The sequence below is a fragment of the Lissotriton helveticus genome, chromosome 9, assembly GCF_964261635.1.
Source record: "Lissotriton helveticus chromosome 9, aLisHel1.1, whole genome shotgun sequence".
Lineage (NCBI taxonomy): Eukaryota > Metazoa > Chordata > Amphibia > Caudata > Salamandridae > Lissotriton > Lissotriton helveticus.
This window is the reverse complement of record NC_136070.1, coordinates 637,436,672-637,459,665: the sequence shown is the minus strand read 5'-3', so window position 1 is coordinate 637,459,665 and position 22,994 is coordinate 637,436,672. Positions and strand designations below refer to the sequence as shown.

Sequence of the window (22,994 nt, the reverse complement as noted above, 5' to 3'; positions counted from 1 at the left end):
TATACTTCATTGGTTTTCTTTAAGTCATAAATCTGTCTTATTTTGAACTAGTTTGTTCTGTTTTTATGTAGACATCAATTTATGCTCAGTTTTATCCTAGATACTTCCATGTTGTCAGAGATGTGTTCTATTTGGGGAGAATGGCAAGGGATGATTTAGGGCCTGTTTTAGAACATAGTGACAATAGAAATGCCTCCTCTCCTTTCAGAAGAAAGTGGAAAATACTCCACCGAAAATACCTCCAGTAGAAGAAATGTATGACCGAGTTAATTTCCTGAGACAATATTTGGCGAAGAATCCTAAAGTATCATCCACACTTTCTCCACAAATCAAAGGATTTTCAGTTACCACCCAACTACAAATCAGGCCAATTGTTGTAAACATTTAGATGTACAAGACTATGGCTTGATGGGTTTGACAGCAGTTCACGCTGTCTTCTCCCAGAGAGGAATTTGCAAAGTCGTCATTAGTGGAAAAAAGGTTTTCTTAAGTCCTTCTTCATGATGTCCATCACACTTTTTACTCCACAAACATTGGTTTCTTCCTTTCTTAGGTGCAGAGTATATTGGACATTTAACCTTTCACAACTAAAGTGCCTATTGTGCCATAATTGCCTGAGAGTTAGAAGTGAAAATACCAGTAGGTAGTCAAGATAAAATCTCTTACCTGCAGATTCAAGGAACTTGTCTTCCTAATCAGGGTGATGCTGCTCGACTTTTATACAGACGGGCTGTGGGATGAGTGAAAACGTATGTTACCATCAAACGGTAATTTGAACTTTTTTCACATTTCACTTGTGCGTGAGGCAATAACTTTCCAATTCAATCAGTATCTATATTTATTTAAGCAAAAAGGGATAAATATCTCGAGGGGCTACGAAGGAGATCTTTAGGCCTACATAAAGGATTTCAGGGAGTGTGACCTGGCGAAATGGCTGACCAGATGCTCTTGACTATGGCTCCGAGCTACTCCACATGCTCCTACATGTCTCGTGGTGAATCGATAAATACTGAGTTGATCCTGATGATTTTAGAGGTGGGGGCTCCCTACACAGACCACCGATGAAAACGCCAGCATCTGGTGGGGAGGACTACAGCCAAGACCTTTTTTGATGTGCGGTACCTTGGCCTAGGTTTGGCGCTATGTGAACTGGGGAGATGGGCGGAAAATAGAGCTGCAATCAGTTGAGGCAGCCAGAGAGCTGGGGGTGGGGCAAGTGCCTTGGCCCAGCAGCTAGGGTGACCAACTGACATGAAGGTACATTCTTGACAGGAGTGTAAAAAATTCTGGACAGAGGGTCAACATTTATAACAAAGGGTCGGAATTCAGGACAAAAACTCAGGACAAAAGATACGTTTTATGGACACATCCAAGGAGAGGCAATACCCCCTCCTTTATAGTGCATTTATTTACTAATTTCTACATAGCACTATTTATGTGGCCTTTATGTGATTACCTCTAGGTACACTACATTCAGGTGACACATTATGTCCTTGTTCAACAGTAAATTATTGACCTTGAGCACGATGTCAAAGGCATCACCCCTCTCTAGATTTACCCAAACGTTCTTGGAGGGTAGGCAACAGCAACATTTTGATTATGTTTTTAAAGATTGCAAAACCTCTGGCAAACAAATTTGGAAACATTAAGGTAAGTGACCATCTGCTAGTTTAGACAAGTTGAACAAAAACATCTGGCTCACCTCAGTCTCCAATCAATGTTAAACTTACAAAGCATTAATGAGGTAGAGCAGATGGTGTGAGCAACGTTCTCACACCCAATGTCAGGATGTGATGTACCCAGAAATTGTCTGTAGTCTCATAACACTAGAGTGTGCTTTTGGGACTCTACATTCATTTCAGAACTGGGAGCTTAGAATACCAGACAAATAGAATTAAAAAGAAGGACGAAATCAAGATCAGATGGGAGATCCACAGCAACTGATTCAAAGGGTTGTCGCTAAGAACTGGAAACATAAGGAAGAGAAAAACAAGGTGGGACAGTTCCTAAAATTAGACACAGTGGGCTGCCATGAGTATCGGAAAGTATTTTGTACCTGGGGATTTGTCTCAGCAGAGAGAAACAGAAAAGACACTGTCAAGTGGTTGAACAAGCAGCACCGACCCAACCTTGCAAACTCTGCTGTTACAATGGTCCGCTGGTTGTGCTTGTGAAGAGTGAGCAGGTGCATGACCCCTTGGAAGGTGTGCTGAGTAATTGCCAACTCTGTTTTTTTTTGTTTAAATTTCTTTATTGGGAGTTTTACTTTTCATGGTACAGAGTTACATATCTTTATTAAAACATGATGACAGGTGTATGCAGACCGTTGAATTTCATCATTGCGTCTTAGAACAACCATATCGTCGTATATGTTACTTCACATATAAAAAACAGTAAAATGAAACGGAGAGAACATTTCAGATTGACTATTACGGGCAGTAGTATGTTGCCTGGTGTCTGCCTATGTGGATTTCCGCAGGGTGTGGGTTGATATTCAGTCCCCAGCTCCATCCCTGTACACCTTTTTTGCTCTCGTCCATGAGTGTGTTCCCTACTTGGATAAGCCGACTACATGGGTGTCGGGGGGAAAACGTAGAACAGTTAACTAAGGAGGGGAGCGGAGGGGAAAGGGGGGGTCAGGGAGTTTGCAGATTGTATTGTGGCATTTGCCTAATTTGTGGCTATTGCCCACTCTGTTCATGTGTTAAAATGGTTCTCTAGTCAAACCAAGGCTGAACCAGTGATCTGGCTCATCCTTAAGTGCCAAACTACATGCAGATTCTGCAAAATTTTTGGGATGTAAATTGCACAAGCAAAATGTAAGAACATAATAAAGATTTTATAACATAAGACGTGTTTCTTTAACATATGGTAGTGTTTCCCTTTTATATACAGTTAGACCCCAGATTGACCTGGGAATTGGCTACCTTTTGTTACCTAGGGATTAACATCTACCATTGCTCCACTGACTTTCAGGATGAAAATCTGGGCAGAGCAGCATGTTCCTTCTGAGCCCAGTTTGCTTTTTGGCCTTCTCTTCCACTTTCATTAATGGGCTACGTTGAACTAGTGAAGATGGTTGTGCAGCCCCAGTTATTGTATTATTTTGCAAATCTTCACCTGTTTATCTCACATTCCTTCTTCAGACACCTTAACACACCCCACTTCTGATTTGGGGGCTGATGCACTGCCAGCAGCTCTTTCCAATTTAAAGCTAGTTGTGACTGTGGGTGGATTACCTTGTCTGGAATTAGAATGCCATTATTTAGCTGCACAGCTCCAATGTGTTTTTCACTGGCTGTCTGGCTGCCCCCTGCATAAGACAGGATTTACCTGTAAAGTGTTTAAGGATGTTTACTACACTACTCATTGTTTCCTAAGGACCATTCTATCTAATGCCAACCAGGGTTATTCTACTCAGCTTTCTCTTACCTTACTAGATAGAACCCATAAACTCACAAGAAGAATCCCTTCGCTCCTGCAATAACTTTTCTATGCCTCCCCACTCACACAGGACGGCTTCGCTCAGGGGAATTCCATCAGTGGCATGGTACAGGCCTCTCAATATTGGGAAATTTGTTTGTAGATGGTGAGCTACTAGATTTCCAAACCTTTATGGCAGACTAGAGCTTCAGCGGGGTAAGCCAATTATCTGGTGTCCCTCACATATGGCCAATATAACTGTTATGGATGGTGGAACACTTTAGGATAACAAAACATACAAGTGATTTTTTTGTACACAGACCATATTAAACTGAATTACTTGAAGGTGATCTCAGATATCACTATCAAGCAAGGCCGGACTGGCCATAGCAGGCACCGGGCAATCCTCGGTGCGCCGCATGGGTGGGGGCCGTTTTTATTACAGGGCCGTTTTTGCAGAATAGCTGCAAAATCGGCCCTGTTCCAAAATGGGCCAAAAGCCGGCCCGGCAAAGAGCTTGGCGGGACCGCAAAACCCCCCCCGAGTGGAGAGGGGGGCCGGCGGAGCACTTTGCCAGGGCCGGTTGTGGTTCCCAGTCCGGCCCTGCTATCAAGTAAATTAGACCCGTGAAGTAAATTGATTCGGCTAAGATCACACAATTTAGCTATGCAGGAAATCTTGGATTTGGACCCAAGCTTCCCATTCACACATAGTGCACTTAAGCCACTGACTAGATTAATTTATTTTTCTCAATCCCCTTTAAAACCAGAAGACAGTGTTTTTGTACAATTCTGTAAGCTGACTAGTATACTGTGTTAAATAAAATACAGATCACTGGTTAATTTGACAAAATATCTAAAACATACAAGGTCCATAATGAAGATGGGGGAAGGCAGGACACCATATCCTAATATCACTGAGTTTTTAGACTTTATATAGCTATTCTAGAGTTGGGCAAGCCACTCTAAGCTTCAGCCAGGCTTGAGCCCAAAGCCTGGTTCTGGTTCTGGCTCAGCTCGAGCTCCTGTTGAAACCTCAAACCCAAAATAAGCCAAGCTTTCATGTGGCTTCTGCCTGCCTCCTTCCATCTACCCAGGATGTGGCATTAGGGCCACGGCTACAGTCTTTGAAACTGGGCAACCAGGTTTGAGTCTCGGCATCAGTTCAACCTCCTGTGATTCTGGGCAAACCACTTAATTCTCCTCCCCATGCCTATAAATAATGAACATGACCTTATGTAATGTAATTGACGCTCATTTAAAATGCTTCAATACCTTTGGGTCGAGTTCACACTATATATAAACTGCAGAAAAATGCACAAAGAAGTGAAAACAAAGGATTAACATAAGGGAAGACAAATACCCATTTCCTGGCTGATTTGTAAAAAGTTAACTTAGAAATCAGATAAATCGCTGCTTCCCTGCTTAAATTGTGTGATCTTAGGTTTTCATGTATAATAATCAACCCCAAGGATAGGGGCAGAGGACTTATAAATGGTACTAATATGCATGAGACAACCAGTTTGGAAGGCCGCAAAGCGCAGGTTGCTCCAGAAAGGGAAACTGCTCCTGACCAAATTTTGGCCGAGAATGTCGGTGGCTCCTTTAATGAGAATGTTAATGGAAATGATATTTCTCATGAACAGTCAAATGTAGCAGAGATAGTGGGTAACTTATTGGCTAATGGAACCCCCCATCTACGAGCAGAAGACGGGGTCCCCTTGATCGATTTTGCGGCGAAGAGAACTATAGAAACCTGCAAAATACTAAGTTGGAATGTAGCAGGACTCATCTCCAAACGGAATGATAAGGAGTGGTCAAGCTTTGTTGTGGGACATAATATTATTGCCCTCCAGGAAACTTGGCATACAACTGCTAGCTTTTGGTGTGATGGGTTCACTAGCTTCGCCAAGGCGGCTATTCCTAGCCGCACTGGCAGAGCTAAGGGAGGTTTGTTGATGTTGTTTTCCTTGGAACTGAAGGGCTCCCTAAAACAGATTAGCACTGACTCACACAACATCCTCATTGTAGAGAGAGAGATTAACCCCATTAGGAGGTCCTTATACATTAATTTCTACAACTCAGGGAACAGGGACAATAGCGGTAGCAATATCGCTACCTTAGACGCTATTTAGACAAAGTTTTGAGAAATAATTATCAGCACTCCTATGAACAAATAATCATAACAATTAGGGCATAAGTTGAAGGCCCTGCCAATCTCAAATTTTTTTTTATATCAGACTCTATTAATTCTAGAGTTGTTTAAAGATATCAGCATGTGTTTTTATCAAGACAGGGAGTCCAAAAATGTATAGTCCACTTATTTGTTTTTTCTTCAATCTTTATTCTTTCAATTAAACAGGTATTTCCAGCAACAAGTAGAGATCACCAGAGATCACCAACACGTGTTTCGTCCTACACAAGGACTTTTTCAAGGCAAAATCATAAGTAGTAAGCAGGGCTGGAGATGCGGGCCGTGGAGTATGGAGCAAAAGGATCACCACGTGTAATGGCTGACCTAATTATAAGTAAAAGGTTGACAATTACGCATATAGAGTGTGCTACCGGAATCCGAATACGGACAAACGGTGCCAAGTAGTGGTTCAAACAAGCAACCATAGTAAGTTGTAACGCATAATATTTTCCGTCACGAATATAAGATGTGCTACCGGATTCCAAATGCGGACACTCGGTGCAGACTAGTAATTCAAACAACCAACCATAGTAAGTTGTAGAGCATTATAACTGTTATAGCTGCCGTCACATCTCAATACCCCAAGCCGTCTTGGTAACGCATCTCCAGCCCTGCTTACTACTTATTGAAGAAAAAACAAATAAGTGGACTATACATTTTTGGACTCCCTGTCTTGATAAAAACACATGCTGATATCTTTAAACAACTCTAGAATTAATAGAGTCTGATATAAAAAAAAAAATTGAGATTGGCAGGGCCTTCAACTTATGCCCTAATTGTTATGATTATTTGTTCATAGGAGTGCTGATAATTATTTCTCAAAACTTTGTCTAAATTTTGTGTGTATCACTCTGTGTACACTAATGGCACCTCAAGGTGGTAGGTGCTTTGAGATATTCTGGCACCCTATTTGGGTTATTTGTTAGATAAACATATATATTGTGTACGTAATTTTGGAGATATTACAAGTGTGTGTAGAGTGTGTGCGGACGTTTCCCTTTTAGGGAACACTACCACCAGTCCTTTTCTTTTTGTTTTGTGTATAACCTTAGACGCTATATTAAGGTCAGGCAGTCAGAATACTCAGCTTGATATAGAGTATATTTTATTAGGTGATTTTAATATCCATCCCTGCATGTTAGCATGCAGTTTAACTAACCAGGATTGGAGCGAAGGTCCCGAGGTACCTCACTTTGAACATACTACAGAAGGAGGGGAGCTAGAAGATCTTTTGGCAAATTTTAACTTGTACGATCCAGAGGGTGGCCCAAGAATAGCTACCTTCACTAGCACCAATCCCGGAACCATAATTGATTATATCTTTATTACTCAGGGAATCCTAAACCGGGTGATTTCCTACTGCACTGTGCCATCTCACCACAGTGACCACAACCCTGCTTCGCTTGAAGTGGCTTGGGGAGAACATATGGGGCCAAATCCGGGGAAAGTGAGGCCGTACCACACTTTGCGTACCTCTGATCAGGGTAGGAGAGTTAAGTGGGCTAAGGTGGTCCCAGAAAACTTCTACGCGGAGGTCTTCCTGAAAATCAAGGAACAGGTTGAGGTTTGCCAGAATCCCTGTGCTCCGGGGCGTGAAACTATAGGGGCCTTTGAGTCGATCTGTGGACAGGTGTCGCAGGACCTCCTGGCTAAGCCAAACAAAGGAGCACCGAATAAGAAGCGCTGGTTCGACACCGCATGTTCAAATGCACACAGGGCTCTGATGGTAGCTTTGAAAATAACACCTAGGGTAAGGGGTGAGATTGTTAGACTGAGGAAAATCTATAAGTCAGCTATAAAAACCAGACAAGAAAGTATTAAACGGGAAGCTTGGGAAAATCTCCTTTCCGTGGCTATCCTGAAGGACAGTCGGAAATTCTGGGAAATAATCAAACAGCCATTCTTTTCCGACCAAAATAACGAGGCCATGGACTGTGTCATCCCAGATGACAAGTGGTTGACTCATTTCAAAAATGTGTATGGGGATAATGATCGGGCAATCCAAGATGTGTCGTTGGCCACTTTAGACGCCACTCCAATACATTTTTATAGCACAGAAGTGGAGAAAGCTATTTTGGCTACAACTAAGCACAAGGCCCCGGGCCCCGACGGGGTGCCAGCCAATTTTTTCATACATTCCCCAAAGCTGTGGGCAGAGGTACTGGCTAATGTATTTACTGCCGTGAATAGCAACCCTACACCATCCTCCTGGGACATTTCTACCATCGTCCCCATTTTTAAAAAGGGCCAACGGGATGACCCCGGGTGTTATAGGCCCATATCCCTCTTGGACTCGTCGGTGAAGATCTTAGGCAGAGTCCTTTTGAACAGGCTGAGGGATAATGTTGAGAGTTGTGGAGGGTTGTCAGAGATCCAGTATGGGTTCAGAGAAAGCAAAGGCACAATCGAACAATGCTCTAACCTACACCTGCTCATATCAAAGTACACGGTGGCCAAGGAGGGGTCCCTGTTTCTAGCATTCATGGACCTCTCCTCGGCCTTCGATCTGGTAAACAGGGCTAAGTTATGGATGACCTTGCTTGAGATGGGAATTGATGAGGCATTAGTGAGATTCATGGCCTCCCTACACCAGGAGCTTTTTGCGGCCGTACGGGTCACAAATGAGGGTAGGTGCACGTCTCTTTTTAAATCCCTGAAGGGTGAGGAAAATGAAATTTTGCCTGACCAAGATGCCCCCTAAGTGTACCCTATGTTACATGTATGTGCATGTCACCCATGCATATTTCTCTTAGTGGCCTGAATCACAAGGCCTCTGCAATCACGTCCTGCATTAAGGTGCCTGTCATCAAGTTTCCCAAACGTTAAGCTAACATGAAGGCCCATGTATTTGCATTGTGCACTTTTAAATAAATATCGTAATGAACCCTTTTTGTGGTTCAGTCTGAGCCACTTTCTGAATCAGGGTTTTCATGACTCCTGACACACTGAAGCTGCAGTTACGTATCTCTGACCTCGCATACTTCTAGCTCAGCCGAGCAAGGGTTGCCAAGACAGTATATTTTGCTTAACAGTTATCTGCATGCCCGGTGAAAAAGGTAAACAGAACCCGTCTGCTGAGATAGGGCCCAGCTTTTCTGTCTCTGTTTAAATGAAATTACAGTACTTGCATCTGTAGAAAGCTCACAGCCCCCATGTAATGAACGAAGAAATATATGCTTTTTCTGATTCTTAGTGATGAGCAACCTTTGCTTCAGATAATACATCCCCTGACTTAAGATATCAGTTAGTACCAGACGTGCTGGTCGCCTTGACACTAAAGATCTCTCTACTAGACTGAAAGTCAGCTCTCCTCCCAGTTACACGTCAAATGCACGTCATGATCAAGTTGCGTGCACAAGTAGGGCAAAGTTCCAGCTGGCCATGTAACTCCTCCTCTATGTAGCCACCCACCTATCACCCACCTATGACTCATCAAGTGTACACCCTCATGCACGCCCACATGCTCTTATCTCTCTTTCTTTCTTGCTCTGCCTGGAGCGCTCCTCCCTATGTACAAGAATAAATGTATAAATGTATGTACTCTACAAATAATGTTAGAAGACCCTTCCTGAACCTTAGAGGTGATGGAACAGATTCTCCCTTAACTCGAGTTATTGGAATAAAGCCCTTTAATTCGGACATCACGGACTCTGCCTCTCATTTAATGCATGATGCATGTTTATGCCTAGAAATTATGAAAGGTAATATTTTATTTACCACATTAATCTGGCGCCCCGAACAGGACTATCCCTTTCCCCACGCGGCGGCGACGTAGGTCCAGCCTTTGCCCCCTTCTACAGCCGTGACGGACTTCAAAGTGCGCACGCAGCGGGACTTCCTGCTTACTCCCTCAGGCCCACGGAGGAGACGGACTGCGACCAGGCGTCCACACGAGGCGGTGAGGATCGCGGATCATCCCAACCAGAGCCCAACCCGTGAGAGAGCAAGGTCCGAGGTTTCCGGAGGCCCACCTGTTCCAAGGCGCATGCGTAGTAGCAGTATCAAGTTTCGCAGTATCAAGTTTCCGAGGCCTTCAAGTTCTGCTTCCCGGTGAGTACCATTATGGGGAACGCATAAAGTTCAAGTTCAAGTTCAAGACGGGTTCATTTTATATGAACACGGTAAAGACGGGTCCACGGTAAAACGTGGGCACGGTAAAGACGGGTCCACGGTAAAACGTGGGCACGGTAAAGACGGGTCCACGGTAAAACGTGGGCACGGTAAAGACGTGTCTCATTTTTGGGACCGGTATGGTTGTACTGTATTCCAGTGCATAAAGTTAACTGTTTTCAAGTGTGTGTTTTATTCCATGTATCAGGTTAGACTGTATCTGTTTTAGTGTTTTAATGTTGTAGTGTGAATGATTGTTGATTGTTTCAGTCTATTCTGTGTGCATTGTATTTCCATTGTGTTGGTTTCAACATGCCACTGTTTTCGAAATTACGTCAGATAGGGACCAGGAAAGGTATACTAGAAGAGTCAGTTAACATCCCGCCTAGAGACACACCTGGTCATTATATGTATAATAAGCACGGGCTAGACGCCATTTTGTTTTTAGACTTATGGGTACATTACACGAAGGATTTAGAGGAGCAGTATAGATGGCCTGTCTCGGGAACATGGGATTCTGAATGCATTATGAGAGTAGAGGAAGCGCTATGGAAAAAGAAGTCAAGACCCTCTCAGAAAGATGCCATTGAGTTATGGCGCAAAGAGTCACATAGGAGAACAGAGAAAGAATTTAATAAAGTAGAGAGAACTAAACAAGCAGCGAAAAAAAAAGCCAAAGAAAAAGACCTGCGGGAGGAGGGGGAATGGGTCAAAACAGAACAGGCTGATAGAGAAAGAAATGCCGTCGTTACTGGTATTTATCCCGTCCTCTCAGAAGAACTAGCTAGAGTGACCACCTCAGAAACACCCAGTAGGTCGCGAACGCCACCACCTGTACCATTTAGAGTATGTTGAAAGAAGCCAACAGCATCAGAGGCTTTTATTTCCTCCTATCTAGAAGAGCCCGCACCGGACTACGTAAACGCAGATTTCCCTCCGCCCCCATCGGCCATATAAGTTTACTGTGGAGTTCCTTGTAAATAGCTCCTTGTAAATATGGTTTATGAAGAGCATGTCATTATTATAGCTTGTTGAGTTTCTTGTGAATATGGCTTGTGAATAGCGCCATGTGGTTATGGTTTGTGCAGAGCATGTTATCATTACGTTAGGCAGGAGAGAGCTGGATCTCTTTCAAGTGCTTGGAGAAAACGTTTTGAAGATGTGCGTACGTGTTATGTGATAACGTGGAAAATGAGTTCATGACTTTCCCATGTACTGCAGTCATTGGGGAATGACTGTGCTTCAGCTGCCAAAGGGTTAATATCTTGTATTGAGAAGGCAGTATTTGTTTTAACATGCTGTTTAACATGCATGGTTATGTGAGCTGACACTAAAAGTCAGTGAGTGTTTAGATGAATGATGTAACCTTTTCATTGGTTGCTGGGTCTGCCTATGTGCTTTGTCAGCTTGCTGACTGAAATGGTAACATCTTGCATGGAGAGTAAAGAAGTGTTCATTTAACATTCTATCCACGTATTTGTGTGGGTTTTTCCTTGGAACACTTGATTTAATGTGTTTGACTCAGAGGTCGGTAAGTTGTAAATAAACCAGTCGGATTGAGATAAGGGTTTGCACGGAGGGTGCTTTAATGTTTTCACGGTTGAGAAGAAAATATAAAACAGACCCATCATAGAATGGGCTTTTAATTAGTGTAGTGCAACCGTGTGCTAAAATGTGTTCTACAAAATATGCATTATTATTTTTCCCAATGCAAGCTGCCCTTTAGAATAGCGTGTGACAGTTAATACACTCAATTAGAAAAGATGGTTTTTTGAAAAATGATGAATCTGGCCCTTTTAATAGGTAGAATAGAAGAGCTTGCACACTTAATTATGAAAATCTTGGTTATGCAGTGCAAAATTATGGTGTTTCACATGTTATTTTCAAAAAGTAAAATGTGGTGTGTTTCAATGCCATGTTGTTCTGTTTCTTTTTTTCCTTTGCAGCTAGTAACAATATTTTATGATATAATTATTTTAAAATGCTAGCATGTGTCTAAGTTACGAAATAATAAAAAAAAATGTCCTTATTAATTACTGATTTTAGGATGCTTTTTATCACGTTTTAAATTTGCTTCAGTTAAGTTAGAGAATGTTGGTTAGCTCTCTGGCCTGGGTACAGATATGTTTTGAATTACAAAGAATGTGTTTTTCGACCTTGAGGTGGCCTGGCTCCCAGGGAAAGATATTTTGTGAAGGGAGGGATTTTCCCTCTTGGAGCTCCGAGCAGTGCCTGTCTTGTTATTATTGGCCATACTCCAATTCCTTTCCGCGGAGAAATGTTTATATAAGGAGGGGGTCAAGTTGCTCTTCCTTACAGTCAGCACTGAAAGCTTCATTGACTTCAGATAAGGCATGCTTGCAAATGTATAGTTTTTCCCTCATAGTGTAAACAGAATAATTGGCAGGAGTTTCGCTCTTGCACTGAGTCCTAGCATTTACAGTCAAGCATTGAAGAGACAGCTGGACAGTATTTATATGCCTACCAACACTACGCTACTCCAGTACGTAGATGACATCCTAATTACAGCACGATCAGAACCAGAATGCGAGAATGCATCACTGACAGTTTTACACTTTCTGGCAGACAAGGGGCACAAAGTGTCCCCTTCGAAGTTGCAATTCTGTGAAAAGCAAGTGGTGTACCTTGGACACTTGCTTTCCAAGGAGGGTAGACAGCTAACACAAGAACGTATTCAGTTAATTGCTAACCTTTCCCAGCCCAAGACACAGAAAGAGGTACGTGCCTTTATTGGCCTCACTTCATACTGTAGGCAATGGATTCCCCAGTATGCCTATCTAGCCAAACCACTCATACAGTTAACTACACAGGAGGCAGCCACTTCGACTCCCTTGGACACAAGAACATACCTTGGCATTTGAGGAATTAAAAAGAGCATTATGTCAAGCACCAGTTTTAGCGACTCCTAGTTACAGCAAACCTTTTATGCTTTTCGTAACTGAACGGGATGGAACAGCATTATCTGTCCTCACACAAGATCAAGCAGGAAAGCACAAGCCGTGTGCTTATTTTTCTAGTACACTAGATCCAGTGGCCCAGGCTCTGCCTGCGTGCCTGAAATCGGTTGCAGCAACAGCCCTAGCCATAAGACAAAGTGACTCGATAGTGCTGGGACACCCTCTGACAGTACAGGTACCGCATGCAGTGGAAGTTCTCTTAAACAGGACACAGACACAACATTTGACTATAACAAGACTGACAAGATATGAACTGACATTATTTCAGCCACACATAGAGATCAGACGATGTAATATTCTGAACCCTGCAACACTTTTGCCCTCAAGTACAGTAAATGCACCACCACATGACTGTGTGGAAATAATGAATATAGTGACGAAACCAAGACAAGACCTGACAGATATTGCACTACCAGACCCTGACCTAACACTCTATGTAGATGGATCATGCATGAGAACGAGTGCAGGAGAGTTAGTAGCAGCATATGCCGTGACCACTGCTACTGAAGTCATAGAGACACAAAGAATAGACACACTATCAGCACAAGCAGCAGAGCTCATCGCTCTGACACAAGCCTGCATAAGAGCTAAGTACTTGAAAGTGAACATTTATACCGATTCACAATATGCCTTTGGCGTAGTTCATGATTTCGGAGTACTTTGGAGGGAGAGAGGTTTCTTGACCTCTCATGGAGCTAAAATTCAGCATGGTCCGCTTATTCAAGCCCTGTTAGAAGCAATACATTTACCTACAGCCATAGCTATCCTGAAATGCAAAGCTCACACCAAAGTTACAGACACCATTTCCCAGGGTAATGACCTGGCAGACCGAACTGCTAAACTTACAGCCCAGACACCAACAGACACGACAAGGACAGAGGTACCATTACTGACAAAATGCATGACAGTCAGGGATCCTTCTCAAGATGTACTCGACATACAGACACATGCCACTACAGATGAAATAAAGAAATGGACTGAACAAGGAGGGGTCCAGACTGACCAAGGTTGGATGACTAAGGGAAAAGGCACATGGTTTCTTCCAGATTCCATGGTACAAGTAATTATAAACACAGCACATAGTCCAGCACACTTGGGAGAGAAGGCAATGTTAGACAGCTTACAGAACATCTGGTGTAACAAGCACATGCGTGCAGCAGCGAAACAGAAAGTACGAACATGTATGATCTGTTGCCAGTTCAATCCAGGTAAAGGCATACCGGTGGAACAAGGCGGATTTCATCCTCCTGACCACCCTTTTGAGGTTCTCCAGATGGATTATATCCAAATGGACAGATGTAGAGGTTACAAGTATGTCTTGGTAGTTGTGTGTGCACTTTCTAGATGGACAGAAGCATATCCAGTTCCAGATTATACTGCTGTGACAACAGCCAGGCAATTAGTGCGCGAGTACTTCCCCAGGTATGGATTGCCTCGGGTCGTATATTCCGATAACGGTCAGCCATTCTCCTCTGAATTAATGAAACAAGTGTCTCTTCTGTTAGGATATACTTGGAAATTCCATTGTGTAAGACACCCTGAAGCAGCAGGCCTTGTAGAAAGACATAATCAGACAATCAAAACAAAGCTTGCTAAGATATGTGCAGAAAAAAGGCGTGGATTGGATGGTAGCCTTGCCGGTTGCCCTCTTTTACATGCGTATGGTAGCCCATTCCAGAACAGGCCTATCTCCGTATGAAGTAGTTTTCGGTAGACCGCCAAATATGTGGGGTACGCCTATGCCTAAAAGAATAACTGATGTTGACAGTAACATGCTGACAGATTACCTGGCTTCCTTGATGTCTGCACTACTCTCTTGTCGTTCACAGGTTGCTGCCGCCTTCCCTGACAACACCCAGGTCAAGGAGCATGCCATATCACCAGGCGATTTTGTATGTGTCCGGAATTTTGATCGTTCAAGCCCCCTCGAGCCTCGCTGGAAGACCCCGAAATTAGTGCTTCTTACAACAAGGACCGCGCTGAAGGTGGAAGGACGCAAGGGGTGGATCCACGCTCAGCATTGTAAAAAGTACTTTGGACAATCTGGAACATTGGTAACAAACACAGACACTAAAGACATTAAGGACAATACAGACTTTGCGCCGCTTGCGCCGCTTTTGCTAGAAAAGACTCCACAGCAAGAGTATAGGTCTAAGTTACGATCTAGTAAGTCAGACGTAGTTTGATTGTTTAAGCCCACTAGGTGGTGAATCGGTTAGACTAGATTTCTGACATGTATAAGATCACATACGAGAATAGTAAGAAAAGCAAGATGAGAGAAAAGTACTGCAAGTTATTACGCAGTAGATGTATAGTTTCTTTGATTATTTTATTTTTTCTGTGCATTGTTATCATCTGTGTCAGTTTATTACTACAAGTTTTCTTTCCTATTTCCTCACATATACACTCTTCCAGTAACAGCACCATAGAGCATACATTTAGTGAACTGCCACCTCATGAATTGTCATATCGACTTGCATTGCGTAACAATACCTTTATTCGAATGTTACACCATTCTCACCAGACCAGCAATGCGACTGATTGCTGGGTATGTGGCCAACTGCCTCCTTATCAAAAGACGAAGGGAGTTCTGCCCTTCTATCCTCTACCGTTCTCACACAATGGTTCATGTGGAGCATGGTTTGCCTTAATGACCTCAATAGATAGAAAGTACATAGCTTATCCAGGTGGCTGGATATATGGAAACCTGAATAAAGTAATGAATGAAGCATGTTTTCCAGACAAAGACGGATATCCCCAAAGGAAGGGAACCGATCTAGAGAATGAAGAGTACGAGCAGGGAAATGCATCCGTTAATTTTATAATGTTAAACGTTCAGCCCAAGCAAAATACAGGTCCACCGTTTATTTCAGTTCTACCAGCAAAAGGTGATTTATGTGTTAATAAGGAAGGTTCAGTACATATGGGACACAGCGAGTGTAAAGCCATAGTAGAGTTTAATGATAAAGGACAGTCTTCTTTCAAAACATCACGCCATACCTATTTCATTTGCGGTCAGACAGCCTATGTACATCTGCCCTTAGACTGGGGTGGGACATGTTATATAGCGTTCCTGCTTCCACCCGTTTTTCTAGCCCCATCCAATTATCATCGAGATTCCCGACTAGAGTATGTTAGACAAAAGAGAGAGACAGATACCTCAGGGATCGACCAGACTGAAACAGCTTGGGAGCAATATACAGATTTCAACAAAGGATTCTTTTTCTTCATAGGTCCCGTCCAAAACAGTAAACTGATACGCAAGTTAACAAGGACTCTTGAGGCAGTAGTGAATGTGACTACATCTGCCCTGGCGAACTTGACCCAGGAACAGTCTGCTATGAGACTTGTCGTTCTTCAAAATCGCCTCGTTCTAGACATCATCTTGGCGGATAGGGGCGGAGCTTGTAGCGTGATCCGATCTAGTTGTTGCATTTTCATCCCAAATAACGCGCCATCTGTGTATGCAGCGATAACAAGGCTCCACAAGATTGCTCATGTCATACATCAAGACCCAGGCACATGGACTTGGTCCAGTTGGCTCTGGGGTGTGATATCTGCTTGGGGATGGAAAGTGTTGTCCTTCCTAGGAATGATCCTACTTATGATATTTGGTTGCTGTCTCTGTCTGCAGTGTGGCCCGGCCATTTGCGGCCTGTGTGCAACTGCATGTGTTCCACATCCAAGTATACAAAGGGTTAAGGACGAACAAATGATGCTGTATGATCAACTATACGGTCTCATGAATATAGATGTATCCTGAAGGGTTAAGTAGGGGACAAGGAGGGAATGAGGAAAATGAAATTTTGCCTGACCAAGATGCCCCCTACGTGTACCCTATGTTACATGTATGTGCATGTCACCCATGCATATTTCTCTTAGTGGCCTGAATCACAAGGCCTCTGCAATCACGTCCTGCATTAAGGTGCCTGTCATCAAGTTTCCCAAACGTTAAGCTAACATGAAGGCCCATGTATTTGCATTGTGCACTTTTAAATAAATATCGTAATGAACCCTTTTTGTGGTTCAGTCTGAGCCACTTTCTGAATCAGGGTTTTCATGACTCCTGACACACTGAAGCTGCAGTTACGTATCTCTGACCTCGCATACTTCTAGCTCAGCCGAGCAAGGGTTGCCAAGACAGTATATTTTGCTTAACAGTTATCTGCATGCCCGGTGAAAAAGGTAAACAGAACCCGTCTGCTGAGATAGGGCCCAGCTTTTCTGTCTCTGTTTAAATGAAATTACAGTACTTGCATCTGTAGAAAGCTCACAGCCCCCATGTAATGAACGAAGAAATATATGCTTTTTCTGATTCTTAGTGATGAGCAACCTTTGCTTCAGATAATACATCCCCTGACTTAAGATATCAGTTAGTACCAGACGTGCTGGTCGCCTTGACACTAAAGATCTCTCTACTAGACTGAAAGTCAGCTCTCCTCCCAGTTACACGTCAATTGCACGTCATGATCAAGTTGCGTGCACAAGTAGGGCAAAGTTCCAGCTGGCCATGTAACTCCTCCTCTATGTAGCCACCCACCTATCACCCACCTATGACTCATCAAGTGTACACCCTCATGCACGCCCACATGCTCTTATCTCTCTTTCTTTCTTGCTATGCCTCGAGCGCTCCTCCCTATGTACAAGAATAAATGTATAAATGTATGTACTCTACAAATAATGTTAGAAGACCCTTCCTGAACCTTAGAGGTGATGGAACAGATTCTCCCTTAACTCGAGTTCTTGGAATAAAGCCCTTTAATTCGGACATCACGGACTCTGCCTCTGATTTAATGCATGATGCATGTTTATGCCTAGAAATTATGATAGGGTAATATTTTATTTACCACAAGGGGGTAAGGCAGGGCTGTATATTGGCCTCCCTGCTCTTCACCATTTATATTAACGGTGTGGGTGCACATTTGGAGGAGAAGGAAGTCGACATTCCGCGTGCAGGAGCAGTTAAGATCCCAGCGCTCCTGTACGCGGATGACGCCGTGCTAATTGCGCGCACGGGTGTCGGCCTTCAACGCCTCTTAAATGCCTTTGGCACATTCATGGAACAGCTTGATTTAAAAATAAATGCTAGTAAGTCGCATACCATGGTGGTGGGCCGAGAAAGCAGCAAGAGGAGAACAAAAACCTTCACGTGTAGAGGGGATATGGTTTCTAGAGTTCCCACTTTTCCCTACCTGGGGGTCCTTTTTGACCAGAGAGGAACCTGGGGTCCTCAAGTGAGGGTGAAGAAGCTGGCGGTAACTAGATCATCGTCTGCCCTCATGGGCTTTGCGGGTAGGTTAGGTGCCAGGCCCATGAAAGCGCTGTTAAAAATTTATAAGAGTAAATCTGTCGCTCTCGCGTCATATGGTTCACCACTCTGGGGCTACGTAAATGTGGAACCAATCCAGAGAGCGGAGAACAGATTCATACGGACACTCCTCTCTGTGCCGCAGTCTACACCAACTTACTCTATACACATGGAGGTGGGCTTAGATTTCCTCACTGATGGGTTGAACATGGCTCTCCTGATCTTTTGGTTAAAGACGTGGCTCAATGAAGACCTCCCACTAAACCATAAGATCATGTCCGACGTCCTGTCCCTAGACCATTTTAAAAAGATCCCTTGGCTGGCTTATCTGTTGAAGGCATTCTCAGATTTGGGACGACCAGAGCTCTTTACTTCCCCCCAAGACATCATGGTCCAAGACATTGATCTTGTTAAAAAGCACTTTATGGGGAGGGCAAGAGCATTCCATGAGGAAAGGGAATTAGTGAAACCATCAGTAAGGGGTCATTACTTACTTGTCAATTCATTTTCTTTAGCACCCTATCTTGGTTTTGTTACAATCCCATTCCATAGGTTTCTTTTAACTAAGTTTAGGCCTGGTCACCCCCACGCTCCTGTGCCTGCTGCCGCTGCCGCAGCCCCAGCCTCCCGAGGGCCGCCGAGCCCACACCAGCTTTTACCGCCGCCCCAGCCTCCCGAGGGCCGCCGAGCCCACACCAGCTTTTCCCGCCGCCCCAGCCCGTGGCCCCGCCCCCCCGACAGCCGATTGGCTCACGCTCCCGCCTACCCGCAGACCCTCCCGACCGGCTCCCTTCTTATGACGTCCCCAGAGCGACCGCGCAGCGGACGCGCGCAGCGGGAGCACCGATTGAGCGCCGAAGGTGCGCCAAAGGTAAGCCCGTCTACGCCCGTCCGCGCCTGGCCCGCGCCCAGCGCCAGGACCCCTGGCCCCCGCAGACCCCAGCCCACCCGCCGGACGTACGATGCCGCCACCCTCAACGCACTCAACGCCGGCCGAACCCCTGGATGCTACCGAGCCACCCCGAGACGCACCCACGGACCCTTCATCTGCCAGTCCTGCAAGTTCTCCTGCACCCGGACCTGCACTGCACCAGCACCCACCAAGCCGAACTCCAGCAGCACCCACCTGAAGTGCATCCTGCTCAACACCCGCTCCGTCCACAGACACGCCGTCGAGCTCTGGAACCTGCTCGACACCACAGCCCCAGACGTCGCCTTCCTCACGGAAACCTGGATGAACGCCTCCTCAGCGCTCGCCATCGCCATCCCGGACGGCTACAAGATCATCCGGAGAGACCGCGTCAACCAGACAGGAGGAGGCATCGCCATCATTCACAGGAACACCATCCGCATCACGACCAACACCGACGACACCATCGCACCCGCCGAACACCTGCACTTCCAGATCCACGTCAACCCCAAGACCACCCTCAGAGGCACCCTCATCTACAGACCCCCGGGACCACGCACACAATTCAGCGACTAACGGTTGGTGAATTCGGAGTTGGGTGCCTATTTTCCATGTTCCTGAACCACGAGAGAGAACGCACGAGTGCAGGCGGCAGCCGCTGCTTTTTCGAGCGCTTATGGAGGGACTCATGCCCGTTATTTGAAGCTCTTTCTGACCGCGGAATTGTGTATAATTCACGTGTGCCGGCACCCTTCCCAGTGACCTCTTTAGGCGCATCACTAAGGGAATTGTTCCAACCGCCCAGTCACTAAGGGACAACGACCCCCCAATCCATGTCCTGATGAGAACCCTTTAAACACACTCGGGTTCAAAACGCGTCGACGTTTTTCCTGCAAGATACCAATGTCGGAAGGCGCAATAGGAATGAAATTATGCATGTTAAATCGTGAATTGGCTTCCATGTTATTCCTATTGCTCTAGCACTTGATGTAGAAATGCACTTGGTTTTTTCTTGCAGATGCTAAACAAGTAGGCCAGTGTTCCATACTGCTAGACCACTTGTTTGTATTATATCTGGGATTGGTGCCTCATAGACTACTTACTTGTAGGCATATTATAGTTGTCCGTCCAAGAAATGTTGTTTTTTGGATCTCATTGATTGATAATTTCATTTATTTGTGTGTATTTATGTAATGTATTGTTGATGTAATTTGTTGAATGTTTTGCTGTGTCTTTTGACGCTTAAAATTTTTTTTTTCAAAAACCTTTTTATAAAATAAAAAAGTAATTCCAGACACAAGTCTGTTCCCCTTGGTAATTCATGGTACCAGGTCGTGTATCGATATTTCCACATAGGCTGTCCGGCCATTTTGTTTGTTTACTCACAATTCAGCGAGGACATCGCCGACTTCATCAGCCCGCTCGCCCTCCTTCAGCCGACTACATCCTCCTCGGGGACCTCAACTTCCACCTGGAGAACAACGACGACCGCAACACCACCACCCTGCTGGAAAACCTCGCAAACCTGGGACTCAAGCAGCTGGTGACCACCCCCACCCACCTCGCCGGACACACACTCAACGCCGTCTTCTCATCCAGCAAAGACATCGCCTTCAGCCACGCCACAGGACTCCACTGGACGGACCACAGCTGCGTCCACTTCACCTTCAGAAGAACGACGACCCACCACCACCAGCAACAGGTTGCCCGAAGAAGCTGGAACAAGATCACAGCCGACCAGCTCGCCGCTTCCCTGAGTCAGCACCCTCCCGCCAGCTCAGCGAACCCCAGCCAGGCCGCCGACAACCTCACGAAGTGGATCAGCAACTGCGCGGACGAACTCGCCCCTCTGAGGACCCCGCCCAGCAGACCCGGCAGCAAGAAAGCCCCATGGTTCACCGACGAACTCAAGAGCTCCAAGAAGAACTGCCGAGCCCTCGAGAAAGTCTGGAGAAGGGAACCAACACCGGACAACATGACCACCCTCAAGCTTGCCACCCGGAAGCACCACCAACTGATCCGCGCCACCAAGAAAACTGCATTCAAGGACCGACTGGACAACAACGCACACAACTGCAAGGAACTCTTCAACATCGTGAAAGAGCTCTCCAACCCCAACGCCGGAAACAACGACATCACCCCATCGCAAGACCTCTGCAACTCCCTCGCCTCCTACTTCCACAACAGCTTCAGCATTCAACCATCGCACACAACGACCGCAGCAACGCCGCCCACCACCACCCTCCGCGCCTGGACTCCGATCAGCACCGATGACACCGTCCGCATGATGAACTCCATCCACTCCGGATCTCCGACCGACCCCTGCCCTCACCACGTCTTCAACAAGGCCGACGCTGTCATCGCACCCCACCTGCGGGACATCGTCAACACCTCCTTCGACACCGCCACCTTCCCGGAGAGCTGGAAGCACGCCGAACTCAGCGCTCTACTAAAGAAACCAACAGCGGACCCCACCGAACTCAAGAACTACCGCCAGTTCTCGCTCCTCCCGTTTCCAGCCAAAGTCATCGAGAAGACCGTCAACAAACAGCTGGCCGCCTTCCTCGAGACGAATGGATCCCTCGACCCCTCACAGTCTGGCTTCCGAGCCAACCACAGCACCGAGACCGCCCTCATCGCTGCCACCGATGACATCCGAGCCCTGATGGACAACGGAGAAACAGCGGCCCTCATCCTCCTAGACCTCTCCGCGGCATTCGACACTGTCTGCCACCGCACCCTAGTGCAGCGCCTCAGCAACGTCGGAATTCAGGAGAAGGCACTGGAATGGATCGTCTCCTTCCTCGACGGAAGAACACAGAGAGTCCGTCTACCACCGTACAAGTCAGAGGCCACCGAAGTCATCTGCGGCGTCCCTCAAGGATCCTCGCTGAGCCCCACCCTCTTCAACGTCTACATGAGCCCCCTCGCGCCCATCGCACGCCAACACAACCTGAACATCATCTCCTACGCCGACGACACCCAGCTGATCCTCTCCCTGACCAACGACCCCGCCGCTTCCAGAGCCAACCTTCACGAAGGGATGAAAGATGTAGCCGAGTGGATGACGACCAGCCGCCTGAAACTGAACTCAGACAAGACGGAAGTCCTCATCCTGGGCTCCTCGCCCTCCGCCTGGGACGACTCCTGGTGGCCCCCCGCCCTGGGCACCGCACCCACACCGACAGACCACGCACGCAACCTGGGCTTCATCCTGGACTCCTCCCTCTCCATGACCAGACAAGTCAACGCCGTCTCCTCGTCATGCTTCAACATCCTGCGCATGCTACGGAAGATCTTCCGGTGGATCCCCACCGAGACCAGGAAGACGGTCACCCAGGCCCTCGTCACCAGCCGACTGGACTACGGCAACGCCCTCTACGCCGGAACCACCGCCAAGCTCCAGAAGAGACTCCAGCGGATCCAGAACGCCTCAGCCAGACTCATCCTCGACATCCCCCGACGCAGCCACATCTCCGGACATCTGAGAGACCTGCACTGGCTCCCCGTCAACAAGAGAATCACCTTCCGTCTCCTCACCCACGCACACAAAGCCCTACACGATCAAGGCCCGAGCTACCTCAACAACCGCATCAACTTCTACGCTCCCAAACGCCACCTCCGATCAGCCAGTCACGCCCTCGCCGCCGTCCCCCGCATCCGAAGAACGACAACAGGAGGAAGGTCCTTCTCCCACCTGGCCGCCAAGACCTGGAACTCCCTCCCGACCGACCTGCGCCTGACCCAAGACCACCTCTCCTTCAGGAAGAAACTCAAGACCTGGCTGTTCAAGCAGTAGCAGCACCCCCCCCCCCAAGCGCCTTGAGACCCTCCGGGTAAGTAGTGCGCTTTATAAATGTCCTTGATTGATTGATTGAATTTGTTACATTTTTATTTAGGCACTTTTAAAACATGGGAAAAACCGGAATTAGCTTTACCATGCAGCTGCGATCATTTCTCACCCCAAGATAATATGCATTTTGTGATGTTATGTAAGTGGAGAAGCGTGGCTCAGTGGTTAGAGGCGGCAGACCCGGAAGCTGAGATCGGCCGTGGACCAGGGTTCGATTCC

The 22,994-nt window shown here is 46.1% G+C and overlaps 1 protein-coding gene across 6 annotated transcripts in view; it reads right to left on the bottom strand.

Annotated features, from left to right (window-relative positions):
* The window catches only part of LOC144782893 (uncharacterized), an 853,036-nt gene that overhangs the window by 24,141 nt on the left and 805,901 nt on the right, over nt 1-22,994 (bottom strand). For 5 of the 6 annotated variants that reach the window (XR_013601298.1, XM_078662146.1, XM_078662147.1 and 2 more), the window contains one exon: nt 667-730. The exons of the other annotated variant lie outside the window; for it this stretch is intronic. Coding sequence is in view for 4 of the 5 variants with exons in the window: in XM_078662146.1 (XP_078518272.1) it covers nt 696-730 (35 nt within the window). In the remaining variant the exon portion in view is untranslated. The remainder of the gene's footprint in view (nt 1-666; nt 731-22,994) is intronic. 6 annotated transcript variants of the gene reach the window in all.